This window comes from Colletotrichum gloeosporioides (assembly GCF_011800055.1).
Source record: "Colletotrichum gloeosporioides strain Lc1 chromosome Unknown consensus_59, whole genome shotgun sequence".
Taxonomy (NCBI): domain Eukaryota; kingdom Fungi; phylum Ascomycota; class Sordariomycetes; order Glomerellales; family Glomerellaceae; genus Colletotrichum; species Colletotrichum gloeosporioides.
Window position 1 is genome coordinate 541,965 of NW_025544704.1, and position 25,848 is coordinate 567,812.

The 25,848-nt window shown below is 51.9% G+C and overlaps 7 protein-coding genes across 7 annotated transcripts; 4 read left to right on the forward strand and 3 right to left on the reverse strand.

Annotated features, from left to right (window-relative positions):
* On the forward strand, positions 1 to 4,019 carry GCG54_00000292 (Histone-lysine N-methyltransferase MEDEA; the record flags this gene model as incomplete). The annotated part of the gene is made up of 2 exons (XM_045400433.1): positions 1 to 858; positions 951 to 4,019. The coding sequence occupies 2 exons, from the start codon at positions 1 to 3 to the stop codon at positions 4,017 to 4,019; spliced, it is 3,927 nt and encodes a 1,308-aa protein (XP_045262084.1).
* A 1,912-nt stretch (positions 4,020 to 5,931) lies between these two features.
* Positions 5,932 to 7,602, reverse strand: GCG54_00000293 (Purine-cytosine permease fcyB; the record flags this gene model as incomplete). The annotated part of the gene is made up of 3 exons (XM_045400434.1): positions 5,932 to 7,028; positions 7,086 to 7,302; positions 7,372 to 7,602. 3 exons carry the CDS (start codon positions 7,600 to 7,602, stop codon positions 5,932 to 5,934), a joined length of 1,545 nt encoding a protein of 514 aa, XP_045262085.1.
* A 7,182-nt stretch (positions 7,603 to 14,784) lies between these two features.
* GCG54_00000294 (uncharacterized protein) lies at positions 14,785 to 15,026 on the forward strand (the record flags this gene model as incomplete). The annotated part of the gene is made up of 2 exons (XM_045400435.1): positions 14,785 to 14,871; positions 14,931 to 15,026. The coding sequence occupies 2 exons, from the start codon at positions 14,785 to 14,787 to the stop codon at positions 15,024 to 15,026; spliced, it is 183 nt and encodes a 60-aa protein (XP_045262086.1).
* Positions 15,027 to 16,298: 1,272 nt separating this feature from the next.
* On the reverse strand, positions 16,299 to 16,683 carry GCG54_00000295 (uncharacterized protein; the record flags this gene model as incomplete). Its single annotated transcript, XM_045400436.1, has 2 exons — positions 16,299 to 16,561; positions 16,617 to 16,683. The coding sequence occupies 2 exons, from the start codon at positions 16,681 to 16,683 to the stop codon at positions 16,299 to 16,301; spliced, it is 330 nt and encodes a 109-aa protein (XP_045262087.1).
* Positions 16,684 to 19,572: 2,889 nt separating this feature from the next.
* On the reverse strand, positions 19,573 to 20,725 carry GCG54_00000296 (uncharacterized protein; the record flags this gene model as incomplete). The annotated part of the gene is made up of 3 exons (XM_045400437.1): positions 19,573 to 19,629; positions 19,728 to 20,195; positions 20,438 to 20,725. 3 exons carry the CDS (start codon positions 20,723 to 20,725, stop codon positions 19,573 to 19,575), a joined length of 813 nt encoding a protein of 270 aa, XP_045262088.1.
* A 1,497-nt stretch (positions 20,726 to 22,222) lies between these two features.
* On the forward strand, positions 22,223 to 23,410 carry GCG54_00000297 (L-arabinitol 4-dehydrogenase; the record flags this gene model as incomplete). Its single annotated transcript, XM_045400438.1, has 2 exons — positions 22,223 to 22,419; positions 22,477 to 23,410. The coding sequence occupies 2 exons, from the start codon at positions 22,223 to 22,225 to the stop codon at positions 23,408 to 23,410; spliced, it is 1,131 nt and encodes a 376-aa protein (XP_045262089.1).
* Positions 23,411 to 24,372: 962 nt separating this feature from the next.
* On the forward strand, positions 24,373 to 25,163 carry GCG54_00000298 (uncharacterized protein; the record flags this gene model as incomplete). Its single annotated transcript, XM_045400439.1, has 3 exons — positions 24,373 to 24,637; positions 24,744 to 24,828; positions 24,887 to 25,163. 3 exons carry the CDS (start codon positions 24,373 to 24,375, stop codon positions 25,161 to 25,163), a joined length of 627 nt encoding a protein of 208 aa, XP_045262090.1.
* Positions 25,164 to 25,848: the final 685 nt, after the last annotated feature.

Consider the following 25,848-nt stretch of genomic DNA (forward strand, 5'->3'; position numbering starts at 1 on the left):
ATGTCCTTCTTTGCTGGGTCCGATCGGGACGCAGCTGCTCAAAGAGGTCCCTACGTCGACGAGTGCGCCAAGTTCCACCTGAATCAAGAACACGATCCTTCAAACCACCACCCTCACCACCACCACCACTCTCATTCTCAGCACGATCAACGCGCCTACCAGAAGCCCCCGCTCCGTCAAAGCTCGGGAAACGCTTCCAATAACTTCATCGACCTGACAGGCGACAGCGACAGTCCTCCCAACTCCCCTCGCCCTAAGCATTTTGCTCATCTTGATGCCGATCGCGCGACCCCCTCCAGCTGGAAATCCAAGCCTGAGGCCAGCCAACCTCCAAGTTCAGCGTCGCGTATCCCACTAGGTCTAGGTCCTGCCCATAACAGTAGTGTCCTCTCCGACCCAAGCGGCGCCTCAACCGCTGTTTCCAGCAATGCAGCCTCGGTCTTGGATCCTTCGCCGCCGCCTGTCTCAATCCAAACGTCAGTCGATCTCGACGACAGTTATGATGCCGAGATGCCACGACTCGCGCGACCAGACGCTCCTCTAGAGACTGCTCAGCAAGTCACTCCGCCATCTTCTACCCGCCCTTCGAGCAACCAGTCTCCCAAGGTTACCAAGCATGTCTCCAACTCCAAGAAACAGACCCCGAACAAGGGCATCTCCGACTTCAATCACATCGCCTCTTCACTCACCAAGTACTCTCATGATATCCGCAAAAATCATGTGGAAATGGTTCTCTACGCCCTCAAATCTACCAAGCCCAGGGAAACACGTGTTTCCACCGGCCACGATTGGTTCGCTGACGTCGGCATCTCACCTACGACTGAGGAAAAGGGAACGACCATGAAGATTCGGGTCAAGGTAAGTACACATCGATGGCGAGACGTCTGTTCTCATCATTCTGCCGCATCTCAAGATCCAAAATATGTACATGAATGCTGACTTCGCCTCAGCAACACTTTCGCGGGAGAAAAGCGGATCAGGGCCGAGATGCTCATTATCTGCCAGTTTGCGTTAAGTCAACCAAGGACGCCGTCCCCAAGTACCGATTTCATCACACGGAAATCGTCAAAAATGTCCTTTCTCCCAACTCCATGCTCAAATTTGTCCCTGTCATCCGCGATCTGGAACCGGAAGAGGAGCGAGACTACCTTCTATGGCTGAACGAGCTTGAGAGGATGGATGCTAGCTGCGGGTTCAAGACGTTAGGAAATCGCGAAGACCGAGTCAACAGGACTTTTCGCAAAGAGCGTACCGCCACCCTGTCACTGTTCCTGGATTCTTGGCTCAAGAAGCTCAACATCGACAATTGTAACCGGACGACTCTCATCCGTCATATGGCCAGTTCAGAGTCTGATGATGCCATCACGCCGCAACAAAAAACGAGTCTTGTCAATTTGCATAGCGATGACAATTTAGCCGCCACACCGAGAGCTTTGAAGGCAGCAAGAGTTTTCACTGAGGCTTTCGATTACGTTTTCTATCAAGAGGTGCCAAAAGACCGGGGAGTTCTCTTGCGCGACGTGCTGAAGCTCGATAAGTCTGTGGACGAGATTGTTGAGTCCAAGAAGGCGGCTAAAGGTGACAATGAGAAAGCCTCATCTCTTGAGCACTGGATCGAAACCCATACAGTCATGGGTTGTCTGATCTGTTACAGCAACTCTTGCGAACACGGAGACTACAGCATTGAGAATCACAAGCGCAACTTCTCCATGGATTGCATCGGAATGTACGGACGGATGTTCTCGGCGAACCGTGTTATCTCCTCTAAAGAAGACCTCGAACATTCGGATCCTCCGCCCCCGTGTCAGCGGGGATGCTTCCAGATCAACGCCAATACTCCTGACGCATCGTCGCGACCTTGGACGGAAGACGAAACGAATTTGCTGCGAAGCCTGTTCACAATCCTGGATCACAACAAGGTCAGGGTCAAGGCTCAGTGCGCGACTGCTGAGATTCTGAACAGGTCCTGCTGGGACGTCAACCACCACTTACAATCTCTGGGCATTACTCTTCCCCCCTTGAAGACCCTTGAACCAGCAAGGGTCAAAAATCTTCCCTGGTATGATCGTAAGAAGAAGATGCTCATCGGCGACTGGCAAGATCACACGAATTCCCACGACACCAAGGTTCGCCCTTCGAACGACCCATGCCACCACGACGGCCCCTGCACTGCAGAAAATTGCACCTGTATAATGAACGACATCCTCTGCGAGAAGTTCTGCCGTTGTACCGAGGACTGCTGCGCGTACAAGTTCACCGGCTGTGCTTGCCATGCCAGCGGCAAGACTTGCTTGCAGAAACAGAAGGAAGGCCGCCCCTGCATTTGCGTGCAACTCAACCGCGAGTGTGATCCCGACCTCTGTGGGACTTGCGGCGCTGTGGAACGCGCTGACCCTGCAAATCGGCATGACGATGCCCTGTTCCAAACGGGCTGCCAGAACATTGCCATTCAACGAGGTGTCAGCAAGGCAGTTGTCTTGGGAAAAAGTCAATTGGAGGGCTGTGGCTACGGCCTTTTCACAGCGGAAGACATTGCTCAAGACGAGTTCGTCATCGAGTACACTGGAGAGCTGATCGTTGCGGATGAGGGTGTCAGGAGAGAAGCAAGACGCGGAGAGGCATTTGCTGTTGAGAAGAGTACTTCTTACGTGTTCAGTCTCTTGGATTATGAGGGTATTTGGGTCGATGCCGCTATTTATGGCAACCTCAGCCGCTATATTAATCATGCCGTGGAGGCAGCCAACGTCCAGCCTGGTATTCTCTACGTCAACGGAGAGTACCGCATCCGCTTCTCGGCCACTCGCAGTATCAAGGCGGGCGAGGAGCTGTTCTTTAATTATGGCGAGAACTTCCCCAACCTGACTAAGAAGATGATTAAGGAGAAGGCAGACAACGAAGATGGCGAAGTGGGCGGGGAGGAGAAGGCAGCACCGGTCAAGAGAGGCCGGGGCGGAAGACGTCGAACAGAAAAGGCTGCAGTCAAGCAGACTACACAGAAATTCGCCAAAGCCAAAATTGCCAAGGGCGTTCGCACTGGAGCCCGTAAAGAGGCGCCCAAGCTGACAGCCGACGATTACGAGGCATTGGCTGATTTTGAAGTCGTGTCGGGCCCAGGGCGGAAAAGAAAACGGGCTGTCAGGAGTGACGATGAGGAGGAGGAATACCACCCGTCCCTTGAGTCTGAGGATGCGCAAGACGCTAGCAAGCGCAGCATTCCTGCTCAACGAAAGCATCGCCGTATGAAATCCAAGAATCTGCACACAGATTCAGAAGCGGATGATTCCACGCAGACATCTCCGCGCATCAAACTTGGACGGGGACGCGGACGTCCTGGTGCCTCCAGAACTGCGAGCAGGGCTAGATCAGTTGTGAAGACACAGGCAGCTGCCGGGAAGTCAGAGGCGGGCTCGCCCGTCCAGAAGAAACGTCGCGGGCGGCCGCCCAAGAACCCTCGACCAACGAACCCGGCTGAGAACGATGAGGCTTACATGGGCGATGTTAAGAACGAAATCCACGCAAGTTTCACTGCGTCCTCTAGGAGCCAGGAGGTCGAAGGTGATACGATTTCGGTCGGCCTTGACCCTCCGAGATCCGCCCGTGGACGTAAGCTTGCCACGCGCGGCCTCAGCCCTGAGATCCATCACATGGATGTTGACGAGGAGCTTGATGTCAACGCAACTCCGTCTCGCTCAAGGGGTCGAAAACGGAATGACGCGAACACGATCACAGCCAGGGGACCGTCGCGATCTAGACGTGCCTCAACATCACAAGCTCGCTTGGCTCTGATCGATACGGATGATGACGTTGTGGTTCGCGCACCGGGTTCGCAGCGCAAAGGGCGACTTGCTCCCTTCTTTGAAGTGAACGATAGCGAATCCAGTTATCAGAACAACGGCGTCGAATTCGAATCGGAGGACGATGATGACGACGATGACATTGTCGATCCCTCTTTGCGGCGTGCCGCTAGGGCTAGGAAGAAGCCAGCTCGCTTTCGCGTGTCGGATGACGATGAGTCTTGAGGTGACGGATACGTAGCCGGTTCACCGCGGCTATTACGAAAAGCATCATAGGAGTCAAGAGATATGAGGCGCAGCTCTTTTATGGGGAACTGCAAGAACTTCACGACACCAATGGATGGCGGAGGGTAATTCGATTTTCATATTTTTGCATCAAAGTTGGCATCCAGCTGGTTAAACTCACGGAGCCTCCCCCAAACGGACGGGTGTGCAGGGTGAAACCAGCTGGTTGGTGGGGAACATTCTGCTTGGCGCTTCAGGAAAATCCAAGGAGTATAAAGCATACATAGTTAGTCCGTGGATACTGGATTCTGTGACACAGCATCACAAAGCCCTTTGCATTAGTCGCCAAATATAAGTAGTTGCATTCGATTGTTCGGCAATGTGTGGGGCGGTGACCAGTGCCGAGATATGACGAGTCAATTTAATAGTGCTCAAGCAGTAATTAAGCTTTAGCGGGATAGCTCGGGACCAGCCCGGATCTTTTCAATATCGAAGATTAGTGTGACGGGCAAAATCCTGTTGTTCCTTGAGAGTTTGAACAGGTGGGGCTAACCCCCTCGTAATGATGAGACGAAACCTACCAATTACCTTAACAATGTCTCTGTTCCAAATAGACACTAACGCATCTTGAAGTAATGGACGTTTAGACGAAGTCTTAATAAGGTTGTGCTTTCTTCCCCCTCTTCTTCTGGAACCTTGCTTCAGCTATATCTTACACAATGTTTAGCATAATGACAAACTTTCGGGAGTTTAGCCAGGAATGTCTTGAGCGCTTTCTATCATATCAAAATTACAGATTTCTTCTATACAGACAGGAGAAACGCCACAACAGGTAGTAGGTCTCATGAGAAAAAGGTTAGAATAGAGTGATAAGTAGAACGTCAAATAAAGAAAACAGAAAAGAAAACAGTGTGTTATCACAGTATGTGCTAAAAATATATTTCACTAAATCAAGGTGACTATTGAACGTCTTATGTTGAACTAAAATTGAGAAACACTTTCAGTTGGCTGTAATAGATTAAATAAACGTGAATAAGGCAACTGTTCAGCTTAATTTGCCGCACTAACAGCGTAAAATCTATCCAGCAGCCTACACTTAAATATCAAAAGCAGACAAAGATAAAAATAACAATCCTCCACGTTACACATATTTATGTATTATGGGGAAAAGGGGGTATCTTGGGAGTACATCTTGTTTTAAGTGTGGAAATGTGATTTAGAATGGTTTAGTACTCTCAACCATTTGACATGATTTCCTCATGTTAGCATTATCTTCTTCAATAGTTAAGACCTCAAGTCATAGAGACGTAGCGCTAACGAGATGTTATTTGTCAAGTTGTGCTTGATATATCCTTCGCCGAGCGTTTTCTTAAACATGAAAGCGGCGCTCAACTTACGTGTATGGACATAGCACAAGAGTATTGATAATTTTTAACATTCGTCGTGGTGCGAGCAAAATGTAGTCGAGGTTTAGGTGCTGAACACGTCAATGCTGCTGCGTCTTAACAACTACACAGACTTCAATTAATAACGTAATGTTGGAAAGGAACACTCTCAACACCCGAAAGAGTTACGATCATAGCGTTAAGCGATCAAGGAGGGAGATACAAATAGTTGTGGTTGAGCATTGTAATCGGAATCAAAGCCCACGTTGGTTTTTGCAATTTTCAATTGGCTCGCTGGTATACTTTTATCTAAGCTAAATTCCTCGCTACTAGATCGGTCCGCCATGCAAGTGCTAGACAAATAATGAACGACGTGCCCAGCTCATGGACTGAAAGTCGGAACCAAAAATGACCTAGAGCTTTCCCTGTATCGACGCCCAACACCGTAGACGCCTCAGACCTTCAATATGTACAACGCATCTATATCATACAAATCATCCCACACATGCCGCCTAACACGACAACAACTACCTCTTGAAGAATTTCTTCTCGACGACTCTCAACCCAGCGTATGAAACCGCCGCAAAAGAGAAGGCAAGCTCGAAACCAATGTCGCCGCCAAACGCGCCGCCAGCAAGCTTACCGATCGGGCCGGTGAACCACGTCTGCGACATGCCGAGCACGGCGCCCATGACGCCCATGAGGAAGGCCACGAAAGCGGCAAGACCGGGCGGCAGGCGCGAGGGGTCGTCGTAGTCCTCGATGTCGTAGCCGCCGAGGCCGCGGCGGAAGACGACGTGGTCGGTGATGCTGATGCCCTCGTAGATGGCGAGCCAGTAGGCGATGATGAGCATGAAATTCTCGAGCCAGGCCTCGAAGCGGTCGTAGCCGGGGATGCTGATGGCGATGTAGACGCCGGTGCCGGCGAAGACCCAGATCCAGCGGGGCACGCGGGCGGTGTGGCGGGAGAGGACCTGCAGGGAGAGGGAGACGGAGTAGATGTTGGGGCAGTTGTTGGCGATGATGGAGAGGGCGAGGATAACGAGGCAGAACTGGCCGAAGCCGCCGAGCTTGGGGACGAGGACGGCGGCGAGCAGGCCGCCGATGCCCGAGTCGGCGTAGGCAGCGCTGAAGATGGGGTCGTTGACGCTGGCGGTCATGACGGCGGCGCCGAGGAGCTCGGTGAAGCAGAGGGTGAGGAAGAGGCCGGAGAAGGTGACGAGGAAGACGCGCATGCGGGAGGTGGACGGCGGGTAGTAGCAGGTGTAGTCGGCGGCGTACGAGGTCCAGCCGGTGGCGAAGCCGAAGACGCTGGCGGCGAAGGAGAGGACGGAGCCGGCCTCGGAGGGCCCCGTGTTCAGGGGCAGCATGTTATTGAAGTTGCCCGAGTGGGCGAAGACGCCGAGGACGATGAGGAAGATGATGAAGCAGGGGATCCAGGAGAAGCGCTCGTAGGTGTGGACGATGCGGTAGCCGAACGTGCAGATGACGAGGGTCGACAGCGCAATGATGATGATGCCGGCCCATCCTGGCATGTCGTGGTTCACGGCGTTGAAGAGCTGGGCGCCGACGATGGAGTTGACGGCGGACCAGCCCAGGCATGCGAGGATATTGAAGACGGCAACTTTGGGCATGTGTTAGTGGCGCCAACCCTTGTGAGAAGAGGTAGTATTCGACATACCAAGCTTGACGACGTAGTAGCCATACCAATACCGGGACAGAACCATCTGTCGAAGACCAAACTTGGGACCAAAGGTAGAGAAGAAGCACACGGGAAGGACACCGAGGAAGTTGATAAAGACGATGGTCAGAGCCGTGTCAGCGAAGCCGAGACTGAATACCGGAATAGCAAGAACGCCGATGGCAAAGGACGAGACGACCATGTTGGCGGAGCACCACTATGAAGACTTTCGTCAGAACCACCACATCTCTTGGTTTTTGCGCACACATTCACCAGCGAAACTCACCATCGTTCCAACGTTCATTATGGCGTCGTCGGTACGCTCATCTTCCGGTACTCTTTCGATACCTCTCTGTTCCACGCCAAACTTGCCCGCCAACCTTTGGAGTTTCGCATACGTGCTGGTGCCCGCCTCGAAGTCCTCCTGGTGGACGCCGTCGGCCCCCACGTAACCGCGGGCCACATCCTTCTTTTCCCCGTTCGACTCGACGTCGCTTTTAGTCTCGAATATCGCCATGGTCGGTATCCCGGTCTCTCTCGCTGGTTTCTTTGGGAGTTTGTGTAAGCGGTCACCGGAAGTTCATAGCTTGGCTTGGCTCAGCACAACGAAGTAAGGCGGGATGATGGAGGACGGCGGTGTCTTGTCGACGATGGGCAAACTCAATTCAAGGCGCTTTGAAGCTACCGATCACCAGTGAGGGGGAGGGAAAGGTCCGCGACGAAGATTGGACGATGAGCAACAGCAGCAACATGGTGGCGGACCCGGGGGCAGTAATATCCCAATTCACACGACGGAAAGTGGAGGAGCCCTTATCAGGGCGATGGCGACGCGCGCGAATTCTACGGGATCTTTCGTACCCAGATTTCGGGGCCTCGAGAGACGGCAACGACCTTTTTTGCGCAGAGGTGCAGCAAAGCACACACCACGTCCTAGCCTTTCTGACGCGAAACTGGTGGGGGGAGCAAAAGATAAGGAACCGCGGCATTGAAGAATCAATCGACATATCCCCACCAGCGCGTCCCTGGAGTATGAGTAGCGGGTACTTGGTGTGGCTCGGAAGTCAGCCGGCAGCTGGGAGCCGTTTGGGATAGGTCCGGTAAAGGGGGGCCGCGCTGGAGTCTGAAGGCAGAGCTAGAAGACGCAGAGAGGCGAATTCGGGATTCCCGGGTTGCCGTTCGTCCAATGGCGAATTTCGAAGGAGAAAAAATTCGGTGAAAATGGAGGTCGTCAGGCGAGAGTTGCGGAACTGAGCAGATCGTTTCGTCTGTCAAGTACTCGGTACATTGCACTCTGTATGCACAGCATATCGACAGTGGCATCACAAGACAGGGCAGAGAGAGCAAGGTGAGGTGAGGTGGCTCGAAACTTGGCGATGCGATGGTGAGGGAGCTGGTCGTGCGGCATTCGCGCGCATCGCTGCTGTCCGCACACACACACACTACCTTACCCCAGGTTCTCCCCGTCGGAGCCAAGAGACAGATGCAGAAGATAAGGCGGGATTGCCCACGCATCGTCCAAGCGCACCACGGCCATGTCCGCGAAGCTGCAAACGACGTGGGAGGCTGTCAAAGACGAGCAGGAGAGTGTACGTAAAGGCAAAGAGTCGAGGGTTTCCTGCTGAAGGACTTCCTTATCTTCAAGCTTCAGAGCTCCCCGTTGGATCGTCGCGATTAGATAGGTATTGCGAGTGTTGCAATTGGTCGTATGGGCAGCCAGGGTTCCCGCAATGGAGACCAAATCTTGCTGGCGCTGCCGCAATGCCGATGCCGAATGCATGGAAGCAGGAGGTTGGTGACGACGGGGCAATTTTGCTTCCATGCTGCAGCGGGAAGCAATCAACGAAGGGCTGGGGTGCCAAGAAGACGAATTGTCCGAACTTTGGAGCTAGATGCGAATGGGAGTTCTGTTCCATTAGTCGTGACCTTGAATCAGCGCGCAATCCGATCTATTGGTGATAGGAAGCCGCCGCAAGATTCGGAGCGTATCGAGGGGCTCTTTGTGGGCGCGAACCCTGACCTTGCGACCGCGGGTACCGTAGACACTCAAAAGATTGGCACAAAGCCCCCCCTGCCGCCACCCCTGCCCCCCACTACACTTAGCCTAAAACACCACATTTTCCGACGATCCTACCCTCTTTTTGGAGCCTTTCTGACACTCTATTCAGCAGGCGGTAAGTCTTCTGTTTTCCTACTAAGTACTGTTATTAACTATTCCTGCGATTTTCCCTGCTTTAAGTGAAGCTATATATTGTTAGTATAGCGCTATGATGCGTTCTTAGTGAAATTAACCCTAATATTAGCCTAGGTTTTGTGGTGATACCTCTATAGAAGAAGCCTTATAGGCCTTAAGTTACTCTAATAGTAGTGAAAAAGTATATACTTACTAAGCCTATTACGTACGTTAAATATATATATACTAACTCTAAGAGATATAATATATTAATATTCTTAGAATATTACTATATTATTATTAAGCTAGGCTAATAGTAGTGTATTTATAGCGAGGAGGGCTACTTTAATAGCTATATATATTAACTTATTTATTATAAGGTAGTAGAGTAGTTTTAAATACCTTATAGAACGATTAGTAACTAGTAGTAGGTACATACTTAGATATTTAACCTATCTTTATACTATCTTATATATAAACTATACTACCTAACTCTTAAAACCTAGCTATATAGTCTTTTTATTTAATAATACACTAAGAACTATATTATAACTATTAGTTAGTTTTATTAAATAGTTTAAGACTTATTTCCTACTATCTATATATACTTAGTAGTTTAGTATCTTTTTACTTTCTCTAATAGTTAGTTCTAGGGGTTTCTTAACTAGTGGAATATTTCTTACTACTATATTACTAAGTAAGCCTCTAAGTTACCTGAAGAGTATATTAAGATTATTAATAACTTTTTATACTTCTACTATTATATTAACTAACCCTACTTAATTAAAAAACTCTATCTAGATACTTATACTAAAGTGCTTAATTATGAAAAAGGCTAGTACTTCCTTTATAGCTATATCTTAAACCTTAATAAGACTCTTATCCTATTTAAGTACCTTAATAGTAGTACTTAGTTAGTTATTAGCTACTATACTATTACTAGTAAGACTGAATATAATAGCTAAAATAAGTAGTAAACTATTTTAATTTTATTTATATATACTAATAGTATCTAGAGGCTTAAGCTTAAGCTGATTTTTTATAGTAAGCTTATTAAATTAAGTAGTAAAATTAAAGCCTCTAAAAGCTACCTCTATAGCTAAGAAGTTATTATTAAGTTTAACGCTATTACTTATAATAATAAGGTCTCTTTTACTTATTAGATTAACTAGGAGTATAGCCTGTTAACTACTAGTAGAGAGTAACTTTTAGTTATAGATATAGCTAGCTTTTATAAGACCCTTATTATTACTAGCTAACTGAAGGCTTTTAGCACTATATTAGCATTAATACCTCTTAGTATAACCTCTCTTTTATAACCTCTTAATATAGCTATTAATAAACCCTTTAAGTTATAGCTTACTGAAGCTATTAAGTAGTATGTTCTATAGGTAGAGGCTACTACTATTATTACTATAGGGAAGCCTTTCGTTTAGAGTATATCTATAAAGTGTATTATAGTTACTTATATTATTATTACTACTACCTACTACTTAGCCCTTAAGAGGTTAGAAATAGTAGCTAAAGCTTTTATTAAATATAGTATTAGTACTAACCCTAATAGTAATAAGATCTTAAAGATATATATTAAGGATATCTTAGCTTATACTATTAATTATATAAGCTAAGAGACCTTTAACTATAAGGCTTATATTAAATAAGAAGTATTTAATAATAAAGTTTCTAATACTTATATTTAAGTAGACCTTAAGTAATATTATATTACTATAGAAGACGTTTAGGATTATATTTATAGTTTAATCTTTACGCCTATTAAGGTACCTAACTTATAATAAGCTTCTTATTAACTTAAAAAAAGAAGCTTTCTACTTCTTACTATTTACATTTAATCTTAAGCTTCTTATCTTATTTATATTAATACTTACTTAGTTACTTAATAAAGTAGTTAATTAACTACTTACTTTATAAAATAAGTTTAATAGTACTATAACTATACTTTTATACCTAGCTAAAGTACTAGTTATTATTAGCTTTACTAGCCTTATTATTAATTATTATAAGGGATATACCTATAGGGACCTCTAGAGAGGAGGGTTTTTAAAAAGTAAGGTAGTACTATTACTATACCTTAAAGTAGGAAGATTTAAAGTAGTTATTAGTTATAACTTATTAATTAGTATATCTCTACTTAACTAAAAATAGCCTTTTTAAGGTACTTATAGATAAGGTTAATTAGGCTATAGTCCTCTATTTTAATTACAGTGGGTAAAAGCATGAAAAAAGTACGTTTTTGCTATATATACTAATACTATAAGTCTTAGATTTTACTATTTTTCAGCTGCTACTACCCCTACTGCTACCCCTACTAGCCCCTGCTATTACCCCTATAGGGCTCTAGTTATACCTCTGCAGGCCTCTTAAGCCCTCTAATCGGTCAACTTTGCCAGGGGGGGCTTTATACTAATCTTTTGAGTGTCTATAGTAGTAAAGCTTAGCTTTCCTGGGCAACGGGCCTCTTGAACTTTTACTTCAGCATTCCCTTCATCGAGGGAGTTGCAGCCACACTTGACTCGGTGTGGCGGTGTGGCGGTGTGACACGGCGGTTCCTTCCGCATATCGTTCCGCGGTCTTGTATTATGTAAGGCAGGGCTCCCCTCGCCTCATGTGAGGTTGGAGAAGGAGCATCTTGCGTGCTCTCGCATCAAAGAAGTTCATCCGCCATCATATGGCAGCTTGCCGTGGCGGCCAAACGCAAACGCACGTCATAACGTCGCAAGGAATCTCTCCACCAACCCGCCATTTTCCCCTTCCACATGCGAGAACGCCGCGAATCTCGATAGCCCCGCAAAGTTCCAAGCCTGGCTTCGATCATCGGACGCGAGATTGCTTGGCATTCCTCGGTGAAGTAGGTTTGCCATTGTCGTCAACCGCAAGGCGTTGGGGCCTCCACCACAAGCAATGGAGACCCAAATAAAGCCAGCGAGGAGAATGGGGCAGCCATCTTCTATCAATGTCTTCCAATACTCCTCACATGGCAGAAACCTAGAGGGCGCAAGATGATAAACACTTGCAGTGATCGACGACTTGATCACCTGCTGCTTCTGTCTTGCTGTTTCTTATTCCCTACTTACCACGCTCCCTGAACGTTGCGACAGATGCAGTCTTCCAAGACTTGACGGCAAGAAAGACCTCACCGGCTTTCAAGTACCAAGACCGCGCGCCCGAAACCCCCACTCCAAGGCCGGTTGCGAGCACCAAGCTGAAAACTAACCGCATTCTGCACCATGTCTCGCAAGCACTGAACAGCTCAACGAAGTCAACAGCAGGAACAGTACCTCGCACAAACGGTGCACGGCATGATCGTTGGCAATGTTACGGCGGGGAAATCGGCAGCGTCAATGTCTCCAACACGACAGCAGCCGGGTCAGATCTCGAGCAGACAGATCCTGTCGGAAGCCAAGTCCAGTCTAGACCTGCCGTCCTTCCGTGCAGTCGTTGCACAGGTCCATCTTCATCCTGAAACTACGTCAACGCAGGGAAGTAGGACGCAATCTATCGTCTGATAGCACGAAAGCTCCCTTCAAAAACCCGTGGCAGCCAAAAAGCAAATTGAAAGACAAGCACTCGCCTGCCCATGTTAGTTCGCACTACCTCTCCTTGCACCGGCGTCGCTGCCATTGGCTCGGCCGCTCAGGGCAACGTTGCTGTCCTCTCCCCCAATACGTTGGACGACGCCGTTTGCGGTCGGCCTGATGCATGGACTCGAACCATGTTAGCAAGGCACCCCGCCTGAAGGCTGAAGAAGCGCAAACCTCCTCCGCGGTTGTGCCGTGCGGATACGTTGTTTTGATGATCGCAGAGTAACACTTGACGATCACGAATGTTAAGAGGTTTTTGAGTTTCCGGACACGCAAAACCCACGAGCCCACGACATAACAAAAGCGCGCAATCTTAAAAAAGCGTGCTTCGGGCGTAGCCACAACCCATGTTTCGTTTTGCGGTCGTCTGATGTTTAGCACATGCAGAAGCGACTACCTTAACCCATGCAAAAGAAACAAAACAAATGGCACGCTATCTGGAAGCTTTTCACGGTCCATTCTGCAGTAGGGCTGAGATTCGGGCTCCCTGGCCGCGGCTCTCGATCTGGACAGTCTCTCACCCAATCGTCCACCACCATTGAGCCGTACATCATCTTTTGCCCACCTTCAGCCACAGTTTCTATTCTTATTTTACTTTTTTTCAACGCCTCAGTCGGCTCTGCCGCGCCTCATTTGCTCGTCACGGTTTTTGCGTGGCCTCAGCTCCCCTCCACCAAATATGCGCTAAGCCGAAGACCACCCTAGTCTCTCCTCGTACCTGATAGCACACACACGGCGTGCCCTCCAGGCACCACACGGTTACAATATGTCTCCAGCGTTCTCGGTCCCTGCCGATTTGCTAGCCATTCCCAAGAACCTGTTGAAGACGGACTGGCATTAGCGTCTGGTTCCCTTTCTCGGGGTCTCGGTGCGGGCGAATCAATGTTTTCATATGACTGAATCGTCACCCGTCTCCGTACTCACCCTACGCACCCATAGTCCCACGATGGCAGATCATCGGCGCCTTGGCAAGAACACAATCACACACATGCACACACATCCCCCCGGTCAAGCTCTCTATCCCGCGCCCGTAGAACGGGCGCACATGTCTGTTTCCGCAGGTGCGAACCCGTCGGAGGCAACTGTCATTGATGATGACTCCGCAACAGCAGGGAACATCAACCACCCCGCTGCGGTGTCTCAGTAACGCACGTTAGAATTGACGAGATTTGAGATTCGAGGGGGGCCAGAGGGAAGCCTCCCCCAGTAATTACTGTACCCAGCAGCATATGGCGCATTGAGAACGCCCCTCATCCCTTGCTCTGGTCTATTGTTTCCTCCCGGAACCCCTCGACTCTGGACGTTCCGTCGGTCTAAACCCAAGCTGATCGATCGCGCTGCCAGAGCGGGAGATGGGCGTTGGCCAAAATTCGTAGCCCCGTACCCAAGGAGCAATTAAGCTGCGAGAGGTGGCGCGGGCTAACGCCGTCACCCATGGCTTCCCGTCGGGCTTTTCTCAACAGCCTGCTCGCCCCATGTGTACGTATCGTATGCATGTGTGCGTGTGCCTGTGTGCGTGGTGGGTGTCTACGAATATGTGCTTACTCGCAAAATATGTACATGTTGTTTGTTTGGCCCCGTATTGATAAAGGCCAGCCCTTCCCGCCGTGCCTTCGTCCGAGTTACTGCCCATCCCACATCAGCAACATTCCAACAACGACCTGGGCCGTACCAGAGGGCTTCACCACAGAAGGGAAAGGAAGAAAGAGACCCCTTCGTCCCGTCCTCTTTCACTCGCTTCCGGCCTAATCATATAAAAACCCTGTCTCTCGCTCAACGCCAACATTCCGAACGCCTCCCGCTCTGCTTCAACTCTGAGCTCCTTCGCTTATCGCAGCCGTCTTCGATCACCAACCAGCCAAACATATCTTTTACCTGCCTTGCCATCCGCCACACACGTACACACACACACACTCACACATCAGCGATCATGCAGTTCAACACCATCGTCTCCGCGGCCGTTGCCGTCTTCTCCCTCGGCGCCATTATCCAAGCCAGACCTCTGCCTTGCACAGATGTTCGTATCCCAACTACTCAGCTATCATCTACGTATGCATCTCTAACATCTTTCAACAGCTTAAGCGCGACCTCATCCTCAGCGGACAGGCCAGCCCCGAGATTTGCTGCACATACGGCATCTGCAAGGGCGACGTCAACATCATCAGCGGTTGAAAAATTGACCTCTTGCCCTGCGGAAAGAAAACAAACTTGAGAGCACTCGCCGGCGCTCGTCATGACGGAGGCGTCCGGTCGCACCAAAGCAAGCGAGCACACATTCATCAAAGAATCACTCGCGTGTGCAAATGCATACGTTGGCGTTCATCAATAGGGGGATACGAATATTCAAACGGTGTTTGGGGGGCGCAACAGGGCGTTACACAACTTGAGAACCTCACTCTTTTTTCCTGCTTTGTGTGAGAATTTGGTGTGTCAGGGTGGGATGGGAAAGAGGTCAGCCCCGATGCACAAGTCGGCATCTTCAGATCTCAACGGGAGAGTTTCTGGGGCGAATGGGATGCCTGGGTCGGAGTTCCGCTGCTGTCATCGTCAGCAGCGCCCGCCTCGTTGGCAGGTGTGGTTCGTCGTGCATAAGCCGCCACGGCGGCGCCGTTGAGGGGGGAGAAACGACTGACGAGGAGTTTCCAACGGTCACATAGCTCTGGACGACGAATTGAAGCTCATGATTGCACACAATTCCATCCTCAGTTGTGTTTGGTAGACTGAACTGTTGCCCATGTCGACCCGAAAAAAGGATCGTGAGAGGTCAGGCAAAGCCAAGACATTGTTGCTATCCAAGTTTTCCCTGAACCCTTCTGCGCTCACACTCACACGAGAGCTCGAAACAAGGCGAACAATGCCTGACCCAAAGATGCCCTCGTGGTGCTGAAGGGGCGGTCTCGCTCTGTGTGTCTCTCTCGGAGACAATTCATCCACCCCACGTGGTCATCCATTGGTCGCCGGCTCGTATTGCAGCCGCATGCGGCCATGCGCTGCCGTTCGTAAAAGATAAGCCGTTGCCCCAGAAGAGTGTCTACGGCTAAAATGAGCGCTATAATTCACGATGATAAGACGTGGTGGAAAAGTCACCTTTACGAGGTAGCGAGTTCAAAGAAACGCCATGAGCTAGCCTATAGCCGAGTAAGCGGTCATAGGAAAGTTGCATAGAAGAACACAAATACTCTCATTTAACAAAGCATAAAGTCAGCCCATTCCTTTCCAATTTTTGCCTCTAATATTCTCCTTGAGCGGAAATGCAATTCAAATTGGTTTCTGGTTCCTGTGCGCTTTTCTGCGCTCAGCGCGACTAAGTAACGACGCAGTTGAACGTTTCTCATAGAGCCTTTTCTTCATCAAACTCAAGAGTCTCAACCCAAATACATGCCTGTCGTCAAAGAAGCCCCGCTCGATCCTTCTGAACATGGTACCAGCCCTCAGGACTTCTGGTCACCACAGACAGCCGAGATACCACGCTATCAGGTGTACTCCAACCCACAATGTCGTCAGGGCTGTGAACAGGACTCCGAACACAGTGACCGCGATAATCAACCCGGACAGCGTGCCGTTGCGCTCATAGGCGAGAGAGACGCGGTAAAAGAAGTAAATGAAACAGCCTTGAACAAAAAGCGCGGAGAACATGGTGTACACCGCGTGCCAGTCGACCTTGCCATCACTTTTAATCCATAGCTTGCTGTTCGCCTTTTTCTTGACTAGCAAACGAGAAAATCAGTACTTCGCCTGTTAGGAAATAGAGAAGCTACCTACTAGCGAGCTCTTTGTGGTCGACATCAGCAGTTGCGCTACTGCTCAAGCTGGTCTCACGGTCGGCCATGATGGGTACGCGCGTTAGGCGTGGAATATCGAAGTGAGTGTGCGACGAAGGGCGATGGACTTTTGACAACGCATGTGGTTCAGTTCAGGAACCAACAATGGCCTCCATATAGAGGGTCATGAAGCGTAGACACGGAGAGGTGTCCGCGGCGTTGAAGGAATCGGTATGTGACGTTGTGTTGGTTGGAAGTTGACTCTATGTATTCGTGGCGGGGCGAGGCAAACAAACATAGCCAACGACCCCCGAACGCGCATTCGCGTTGGGGGCCGTGTGCGACTTCCGTCCCCAGCCAAGCATGATATGATAAACTTAGCACCAACAATGTAACATGGCCCGCGGCAAAGAACGAGAAGCATGCAGCTGTTGGTTGGTGCCAATCTCGGCCGAATGTCTTGCCCTTTCGGGAAAACGCGACAGCATATATCGCCAGCTGTTTCCAATGCCCAGTGCTGAATCCCTACTTTGCAGCAGCTGAGAATCGCCAGTTCCCGTTTTCCTATCACTCCGAGTGTCTGTCACTCAACAGCAGTGGGTTCCCGTCTGCACGCAATTCACCCAATATATGGGCCTGGACTTCTAAACAGGCAGGTCGGCAAGCGGGCATCGTGTCGGGTTGATGCAGAAATGTCTGTTTAGCCACGCCCAGCATTCTGCGATGAAGCAACATCACTGCACAGCCTTGCAGTCGTGCCGTGACGTTGCGGCTCGACTACCTATTTTGAGAGCTTCAACGACAGATGTAGGGTCAGCTTCAATAGTCAAGAGTGTGTTGGAAGAAGACCTTTGGTTCTAACGTCTTCAACTGGGCGATGTCTTCACGCTTCTCAAAGCATGATTTCCATACTGCCGCCCCCGACATATGCAAGATGTTGGGTCTGCCACTCTTGGCTGGGCAGCACTCACCTCCAGCGGACTCAAACATCATGGATCGACCAGAAAACGCTTTCTTCGGAGGAAAGGCTGCGAGATAGTTGAGAAACAAGTGTGTATATAACTTTGATTTGCTCACCTCGTTTCCCAGGTCAGCTCTCAGAACCAGTAGACCAACAACATCCGACCAGCACAATTCTTCAATATCAACGAACTCACCACACTCATCTTCAACACCATGTATTTTTTCCCTCAGAAGGACGGCAGCTACGATGGTCTTCCTGGAAGCCATTCCGCTCAAAGCCAGCGCAAGTCTAGAACGGGGCACCCCTTCATGATCTTACTCGTTCTCTGGAATGTAATCATCACCCTAGCCGTCGTTTCATGCATCTTTCCGATGAATTCCTCACTATCTGCGTCCTCTGGCCACGCCAACGAGCTTGTTTCCGCCCCAGTGCTCGTTACGGAGAACCCAGTGTTGCTTGACAACATGAACTCTTCAACTACGGAGCTCGTGGCACTCCCTCTCGAGTATCCCGTCACCAGTACGTGCACGATCTCGCCAGAACTTTCAACCCCCGTTGCTGATTCTGTCCCAGCTACAGCGCTTGAGGCGCGTCAAGAAAACCCCACCCACAAGTATCTCACCATCGGCCTCAGAGTTGCTCAAGCCACCTCACCTGCATTTGCAGGCTTCGGTCTGTGGGGCCTCATCACCGATTGTATAGACTTCTCCGAGGACCATAGCAAGCCCGCACCCGGCATCAAGTGCGTCATCGGAGCGATCGGTACCGCCCTCGGTGGAGGCCTGATCGCCCACTCATTCTACGAGCATGGAGACGCAGTGTGGGGAAAGATCAAAGACGTTGGTCTGATATGGCTTGGTAACGAGAACAACGTTAAACGCGACTTGAAGATGGTGGCCGCCGTGGAGGACGACCTCTCCAAAGCCATGCGATCCGAGGTGCGACGCATCGGCGACTGGAACGGCACCGTCTCGGGAGGTCTCTCCCAGAGAGACGGCCAGGCCCGGTCCTACCCGGTCTTCGGAGCCAGGGTCAGAGACGTGGACGTCCATTTCGCCTACTTGGGAGACCAGCACGGAGACAACTCTACTATGCTTCGTATGGGGTTCGGACCCGGCCCCGTCACCGAGGAAAACAACCGCCGCCTCGGCCGCCGGAACGTGAAATTCAACGCGCAGCACTTCAGCGAGGGGGGCTTGGACATCAAGGCGGAGAGGCCGAGCGGGGACAAGGGCGGCACCCTTGGGGACCCGACCAGGCAGGAAGACTTCGACTGGATCTACGAACAGGTCGAGTGCTATCTGACCAACCACGCCAACTTCGGACAGATGCCTATCGACAACCCCATGTGGGACCTCCTGAACACGTTGATGTCGGACGTTAAAGGGTTCAACTACCAGATACTGAACGACCTGGAAAGAAACACCATCACGGCTGGCGCGATCGCGCCTTTTGGCGCTGACGGCAAGAGTGCGATTGGTGAGATGGGAGCCATCTACGGCATTGTTCCCGACCCTACTTGCACTGACGAAATTCGATAAGGAACTCCAACTATCGCCTCTATGTTCCGGTTATCGTCAGCGTGCTGTCTCTTGATTCAATTTATTTGGTTTAGATATTGAGTTTAGTTTACAATCTTTCATATGCACACTACGTTGTGTTTATTCCCCTGGTGTGAAGGTGATTGAAAAATGTGGTTGTCGAATTTTGTATAGAATCATCGCAGCCGTCGTCGGTGCTTGGATGTGATGAAAACCCCACGCTGCCACCCATTCATCGCCCTCTCATACCGTAGCAGCATGAGGCCATGCACCGCCGTTCGTAAAAGATAGGCCGTCCAATGTTTCCTCCCCGCTTGGCCTCAATTGTCTAGTTGCCCCCTCATTCACCTCCTCATTCACATTTCAGCCGGGCAAAAGTTACAGAATCGCAAGGCGGCGGGAGGGAGGGCTGGGAGCGCATCATGTGGCTACCCGCCCGCAGAATCCTCTCATCACGAAGTCGTGCCCGCAAGAAAAGTATCGCTGTTGATGACGAACCCGTACGAGCCCTGATAACAACCTCTTAATGAGCGACTCATCATCCCGCGATAATCTTCCGTAATCGCAAAAAGGACTCAAAGCCAAAGGGAGGGGAGTGATGACTTACAGCGACGTTGTAAAGACACACCTCCGGCGCCCCAGGCGTCTTCGTCCCGCAGCAGTCCTCGACCATCACGCAGTCCCAGCCGCCGTTATACGCATCAGTAAGGGTCCCGAGCACGCACTGGTCTGTATTGACCCCGGCGAACAACAGCGTCCGCACCCCGGCCCCGTCGCCGTCCAGATACCTCCGGAGCGGCTGCTCCGGGCTCCACATGCCGGACATCCTGTTCTTGTCGCAGTGCACGTCCCCGGGACGGGCGAACCGCTTCAACGGCTCGTAGATGTCGGCGTTCCAGGTGCCCTTGACGAGACACTGCCCCTTGCCGTCGCCGAGATCTCCGCCGAGACCGAGACGTGCGACCTTGTCGTCGGCGGAGGCGCCGTGGATGAGCGTGCGGGAGAAGCCGCGCTGGACGCTGGCGGGCATCACGGCGAGATCATCGTCGGTCAAGCCCCAATTCAGCCAGATCACCTGCCGGTTCAAATCAATGAATGACTTGCTTGCAAACAACAAAAGGCCAAGCCAACGTTACACCCTGCTGCGTAAGCCGCTGCCGTCCAGCTTACCTTACCCTACCTTTCCTCTCCTATGCAGTGCGGGTGCAGCAGCAGCAGCAGCAGCGCTCCCACTCACTGCCGGGCACAAAGAAACCCCGGCGTCGAGTCCGACTGGCGGGGAAAATGGAGAAAAGAAAAAATGCGCGGCCACCGTACCTGGACGCCTAATTCGCGGCATTTCTCAATGACCTTCTCGGTCTTGTCGACGGCGGCCAGCCCGGCGGGATGGTCGCGACAATCTGGGTGCAGAAAGTAATTCTGCATGTCAACAATCACGAGCGCCGTGCTGTGGGGGTTCACGGATATGAAGGTCTCCGTGGGGCCCTGGGAGGTGCCGACCGTGCAAGCCGGAGACCGGCCCCGGGTGAGATCATAGGTTCGCGACGATGTCTCGTAGCGCCATTCGTCGCCCGGCGGGCCAAAGACCAAGTCTGGGCGGCGCATGACGAACGAGGCGAGAGAGTACAAAAGGTCCGAGTTTTCTCCTCGGATATTCTAGCCCCGACTGCGCTGCGCTGCGGGCGGGTATAGTCTAGGTCTTTCCCCGATTGCGGGTAACACGATGCGGTCAAGGTGAGAGGAAGTTGGGTCAATCGTGGGCCTCACGTCAGGTGAAGGTAGAAAGACGACGGCTATCATTCATGCGACGCCTGAGAGTCGGTAGATAACCAACCGCACAGCGGTCTTATCGGGTGTAAGTCTAAACGTCAAGGCCGCTGTCAATCTTTTCTCTCTCTGTGACTTGGAGCGCCCTATCTGGCAGGCCGCAGAGACCGGAGCGGCTATCGCCCGATCCCGGCATGTCAATGTAACAGACGGGGTATCATAATTCGAACGCATGCTGCAGCAAAATTTGGGGGTTAAAAAACATCAAACCAAAAGCCAAAGCACTTAAACTCCAGCTGCGTGTGCTGGCGGTTGAGACGACCACAGGCGCATCCATGCAAGCGATATCAATCAGGTAGGTGACCGACCGAGGTAGGTACGCTGTCGCATTCGATGCACCCAGACTCCAGTGTTGAGGACGAACGGAAAACAAGTCGTGGCCGACGCCCACGAGTTCGGTTTGTTTGGTTCACACTAGGCACGGCGGATCTGGTGGTAGGAGGGGCGGCCAGTAAGTGTCGGGGGGACCAAGGGATCTCGCGTCGGGCACCGTCGCGATTCGTGGAGCGAGATGCGCTTCCCCCTCCCTCAACAAGAAGCGACGATGTTACGGGATAAAGGCAGGGAAAAAAGCAGAAGGCCCAACGACGTCCCTGGCTCTCCCACCACGTGAACGCACTCAGAAAAATCTCCGCGGGACGAGTGAGCAGTTCAATGCGGCCAATGCCCCTCCCGGCGCGCCTGGACCTGCAAAGCGAAAGGGTTGGCGCTCCTAGAGACTCGCGGGAGAGCAAAGGAAACAATCGGACTGGGCAACGCTGGGCGACTATCGTCAAAGGTGTCGCGGGGGGATGGTCGTCGTCGGGTGAGGATCGGCGTCGTGATTGGAGCGGGAAGTCGCAAAGAGAAAAAATCGGTCTTACAGCGACCGAACAATTCCCACACAGCAGCGGCGCCCCACCCCCTGCCAACAAGCTTCGACCCTGCGTGACGTTGCGACGTGGGGAACTGGGGTTGACTATTCGCCTCGACCCCTCGAGAAAGGAGGGGCTGTTAAAACATCGAGGGGCGCGGGAGAAGCTCCTCGTCAGTAGACCTTACCGCAGTACACTTGTCAACAAGCTATATATCCAGCCGAGTCCAGACACTGTAGACCAGACCCCGTCCGGCTCGATTGACCCTTTGCTTCGCTTCGTCCATTCTGTCCTGTCTTGTCCTGTCCCTCCCTCGCCTTCACACACTGCTCTCGTAGCTGCCAGCCTCTTCGTCTCGTCGCCGCTGAACCATTTGCAGCCCTACCAGAGCACACACAAACACACGCACACAGCTTCCATAATGTCTCCCTCAGCTGTTGATCCTCCCGCGTCCGTTGGCACCGTCAAGCCGTCCAAGGCTAACATCGGTGTCTTCACCAACCCCGCACACGATCTCTGGATCACCGAGGCCGAGCCCAAGTTGGAGGCTGTCCAGGCCGGAGAGGGACTGCAGAATGGCGAAGTCACCATTGCCATCCGAAGCACCGGAATTTGCGGGTAAGTCACCAGCTGGAAAACCAGAGAGACCTTGAACAGGACTGACTAGACGCATAGGTCCGACGTTCATTTCTGGAAGCACGGATGCATCGGACCCATGATCGTCGACGGCGACCACATCCTCGGCCACGAGTCCGCCGGTGAAATTATTGCCGTCCACCCCAGCGTCACCCACCTCAAGCCTGGCGACCGAGTTGCCGTCGAGCCGAACGTCATCTGCAACGAATGCGAGCCGTGCCTCACTGGTCGCTACAACGGTTGCGAGAAGGTGCAGTTCCTGTCCACCCCGCCGGTCCCGGGCCTTTTGCGGCGATATGTCAACCACCCGGCCGTGTGGTGCCACAAGATCGGTAATATGACATACGAGAACGGTGCGATGTTGGAGCCGCTGAGTGTGGCGCTGGCTGGTATGCAGCGTGCCGGTGTGCGTCTCGGTGACCCGGTGCTCGTCTGCGGTGCGGGACCCATCGGCCTCATCACCCTCCTCTGCGCCAAGGCTGCTGGTGCCTGCCCACTGGTTGTCACCGACATCGACGACGGCCGTCTGGCTTTCGCCAAGGAGCTGGTGCCGACGGCCATTACCCACAAGGTCGGCCGCGGCACTGCCGAGGAGGAGGCGAAGCGCATTGTCGAGTCCTTCGGCGGCATTGAGCCTGCTGTGGCTATGGAGTGCACCGGCGTCGAGAGCAGTATCGCTTCGGCCGTGTGGGCGTGCAAGTTCGGTGGCAAGGTCTTCATCATTGGTGTCGGACGCAACGAGATCAGCTTCCCCTTTATGCGTGCCAGCGTGCGCGAGGTGGACATTCAGCTGCAGTACCGCTACTGCAACACCTGGCCCAGGGCGATTCGTCTGGTGGAGAGCGGCGTTATTGACCTCAGCAAGCTGGTCACGCACAAGTTCAAGCTGGAGAACGCGCTCGATGCGTTCGAGACGGCCAGGGACCCCAAGACGGGCGCCATCAAGGTCATGATCCAGAGCTTGGAGGATTAAGCTGCGGGTATTGAGTGGTTGGTGTTTTGGGCATAATACGGCGGTGTTGGCGATTTGGTGTCATGGATGGTCATTTGATATATTTATAGAGACAATTTTCCAATGATTCGTAATCTGGCTGTGTAGTGTGGTGTCTGCCGTTGTGCGAATGTTTTGCCCATAACTGTTTAGGATGGGTAATGGCGGTGGTGGTGCTTGCGTAGCATTGGCGTGGACGACGTTTGATGAAGCTTGAAGCCCAAAATGACGCGAAGCCAGCAGGAGTGAGCTGTGGAATAAAATCACGAGAAAACCAACTTTTGGCAAGCGCATCATGATAGAACCCCGTTCTTGCCCATTGCCCTGCGTGTCCTTCAAGGGTAACTCCCTTTGGTGCGCAACTTCCGCCCAAGGAGGACCCCCACATACGGGCTAGTCTCGCAATCTCATTGGCTATGTGCCCTTAAAGCGGCATAGCCCGTTGTACCGGCCGGCGCGCCTGTTCCTGCCCTTGGGTGCGAGGCAAGGTACATGGAAGGAGTGGCGCACTGGGAGCTCAGTGTGGTAATTGAACCTTTTTGTTTTTTTTTCTTGTCTTTTCAGGGTTGGTGCAATTGGACTGCCACAACTTGGGCAGCAGCACAGCACCAACGACACAGCAGCGAGACCAGCAACAGCAACAGCAAACAGCGACAGCACCTCAGTGAGTAGTAGGACGCACGGGCCACCTGTCCGGCTCGCAACAACAGCACAAGCGAAATCTTCCGAGAGGTCGGAGGCAGAGACTGACAGTTTGTGAGGGAAAGAGCTCTTTTTTTCCTCACGCAAAAATACCCATCACCACCATCTCCCCTCCTCCATCAATTGGCCGCCAACGAAGCTCCCCCCTCACCCCCGGAGCCGTTCAATTCGATCCATCCCCGACCGACTTCAGATCCACCGGTTTTGTTCCTCCAGATTTTCGATTCCTTCCCCCGGCCAAAATGTCTTCCGCCCTCGCTCGTCCGTTGATGCGGACCACCGCCCGCACTCTCCCTTCCCGCGCTGCCGTCCGCTTCGAGTCAACCGCCTCCAAGAAGGCCACCGATGCCACCAAGGATGCTGCCGCGAAGGCCAGCGAGTACTCCGCCAAGGCTGCCCAGGGCCTGAGCCGCGCCGCCAGCGCTGCTGGTCCCGCCATCTCTGGTGCCGTTAATGCCCTCGGCAAGGTCGGCGGCCGTACCGGCAAGGTTATCGGCTTCATCGAGAGTACGTGACATCTGGGATGTGAACAGGAGTACGCCCTGAGGAAGCCTCGCCATGCGTATTCCGAGTATTGTGACAGGATCAAGTGCTGACCCAATTGCGCTTATAGAGCAGGTCCCCTGGGTCGTCTACTACTCCCGCGTCGGTCTCGAGCTCTCCAAGATTGTCTTCCACGGCCAGAAGATGGCTCCTCCGTAAGCTCCCGTGACTACGCGACATCTAAGCTTTCCACCATCTGACCGTCGTCCGCAGCCCCGTCTCCACCTTCCAGACCTACTTCCAGACTGCCGTGAACTCCCTCAAGAACCCCAGCGGCCTCCTCAGCTCCGCCTCCGCGACCGCCAGCTCCGCCGCCTCGGCCGCTGCCGCTGCTAAGCCCGCCAACCTGGCCTCGCGCATCAACACAGCTACCGTCGCCACCGGTGCCGTCGTCGCCGCCGAGTGCCTCGGTTTCTTCACCGTCGGCGAGATGATTGGCCGCTTCAAGATCGTCGGCTACCACGGCGAGACCCACGCTGCCCACCACTAGACGAAGCAACCGTCGGAACTCGCCCATTCTCGAAAACGAACCTGTGTAAAAGAAAGGGATGGAGGAGATGTGTTTCTAATTAATTCACCAGCATCTAAAGAAGGAGCGGAAATTGGTGGTATCGGGATATAGACACCGGGGTTAGGGGGTGTTATGGAACCAAATACGCATGAATGCTCAATGACCTGTGTAGGAGGTTCATGTAACCTAGAAAGCCGCGCCCCCTAGGTAACTAGGGAGCGGACATGTCTGGGAGCGCGAGACGAGGAATTACGCTTCGTTGGGACCTTGGATCTGGTTCCTTTGAGCGTCCTCAACAGGCACCTTTTTATTTTCCTTATGTAGAATCTGTACATCACGTCAACGCAGCCACCCAAGCTGCGAAACCCGCCTCCTGTGGGTAAATACCAGGAAACCCTTCAGCAACTCGCGTTTGAAAGTAAACCCCCCTGAATTTTGCAATATCGAATCGGAAATTGTTGCTGAGGCATCAGATGAGCGAGCGAAGAAGACAGTCATGGTCTCTCTAAATAGTTTGCGGCTACTGCTATGACATTCCCATGGCGTCTGCTCATGTTGTGCCTCATAATGTCGTAAGACGTTCTGTCGTTGTTCATCTTCTGAGGCCCGACAAAAGGAATACGTTGAGCCTGCTCTTCTTCACATGGAAACGGAGCACTTGGGC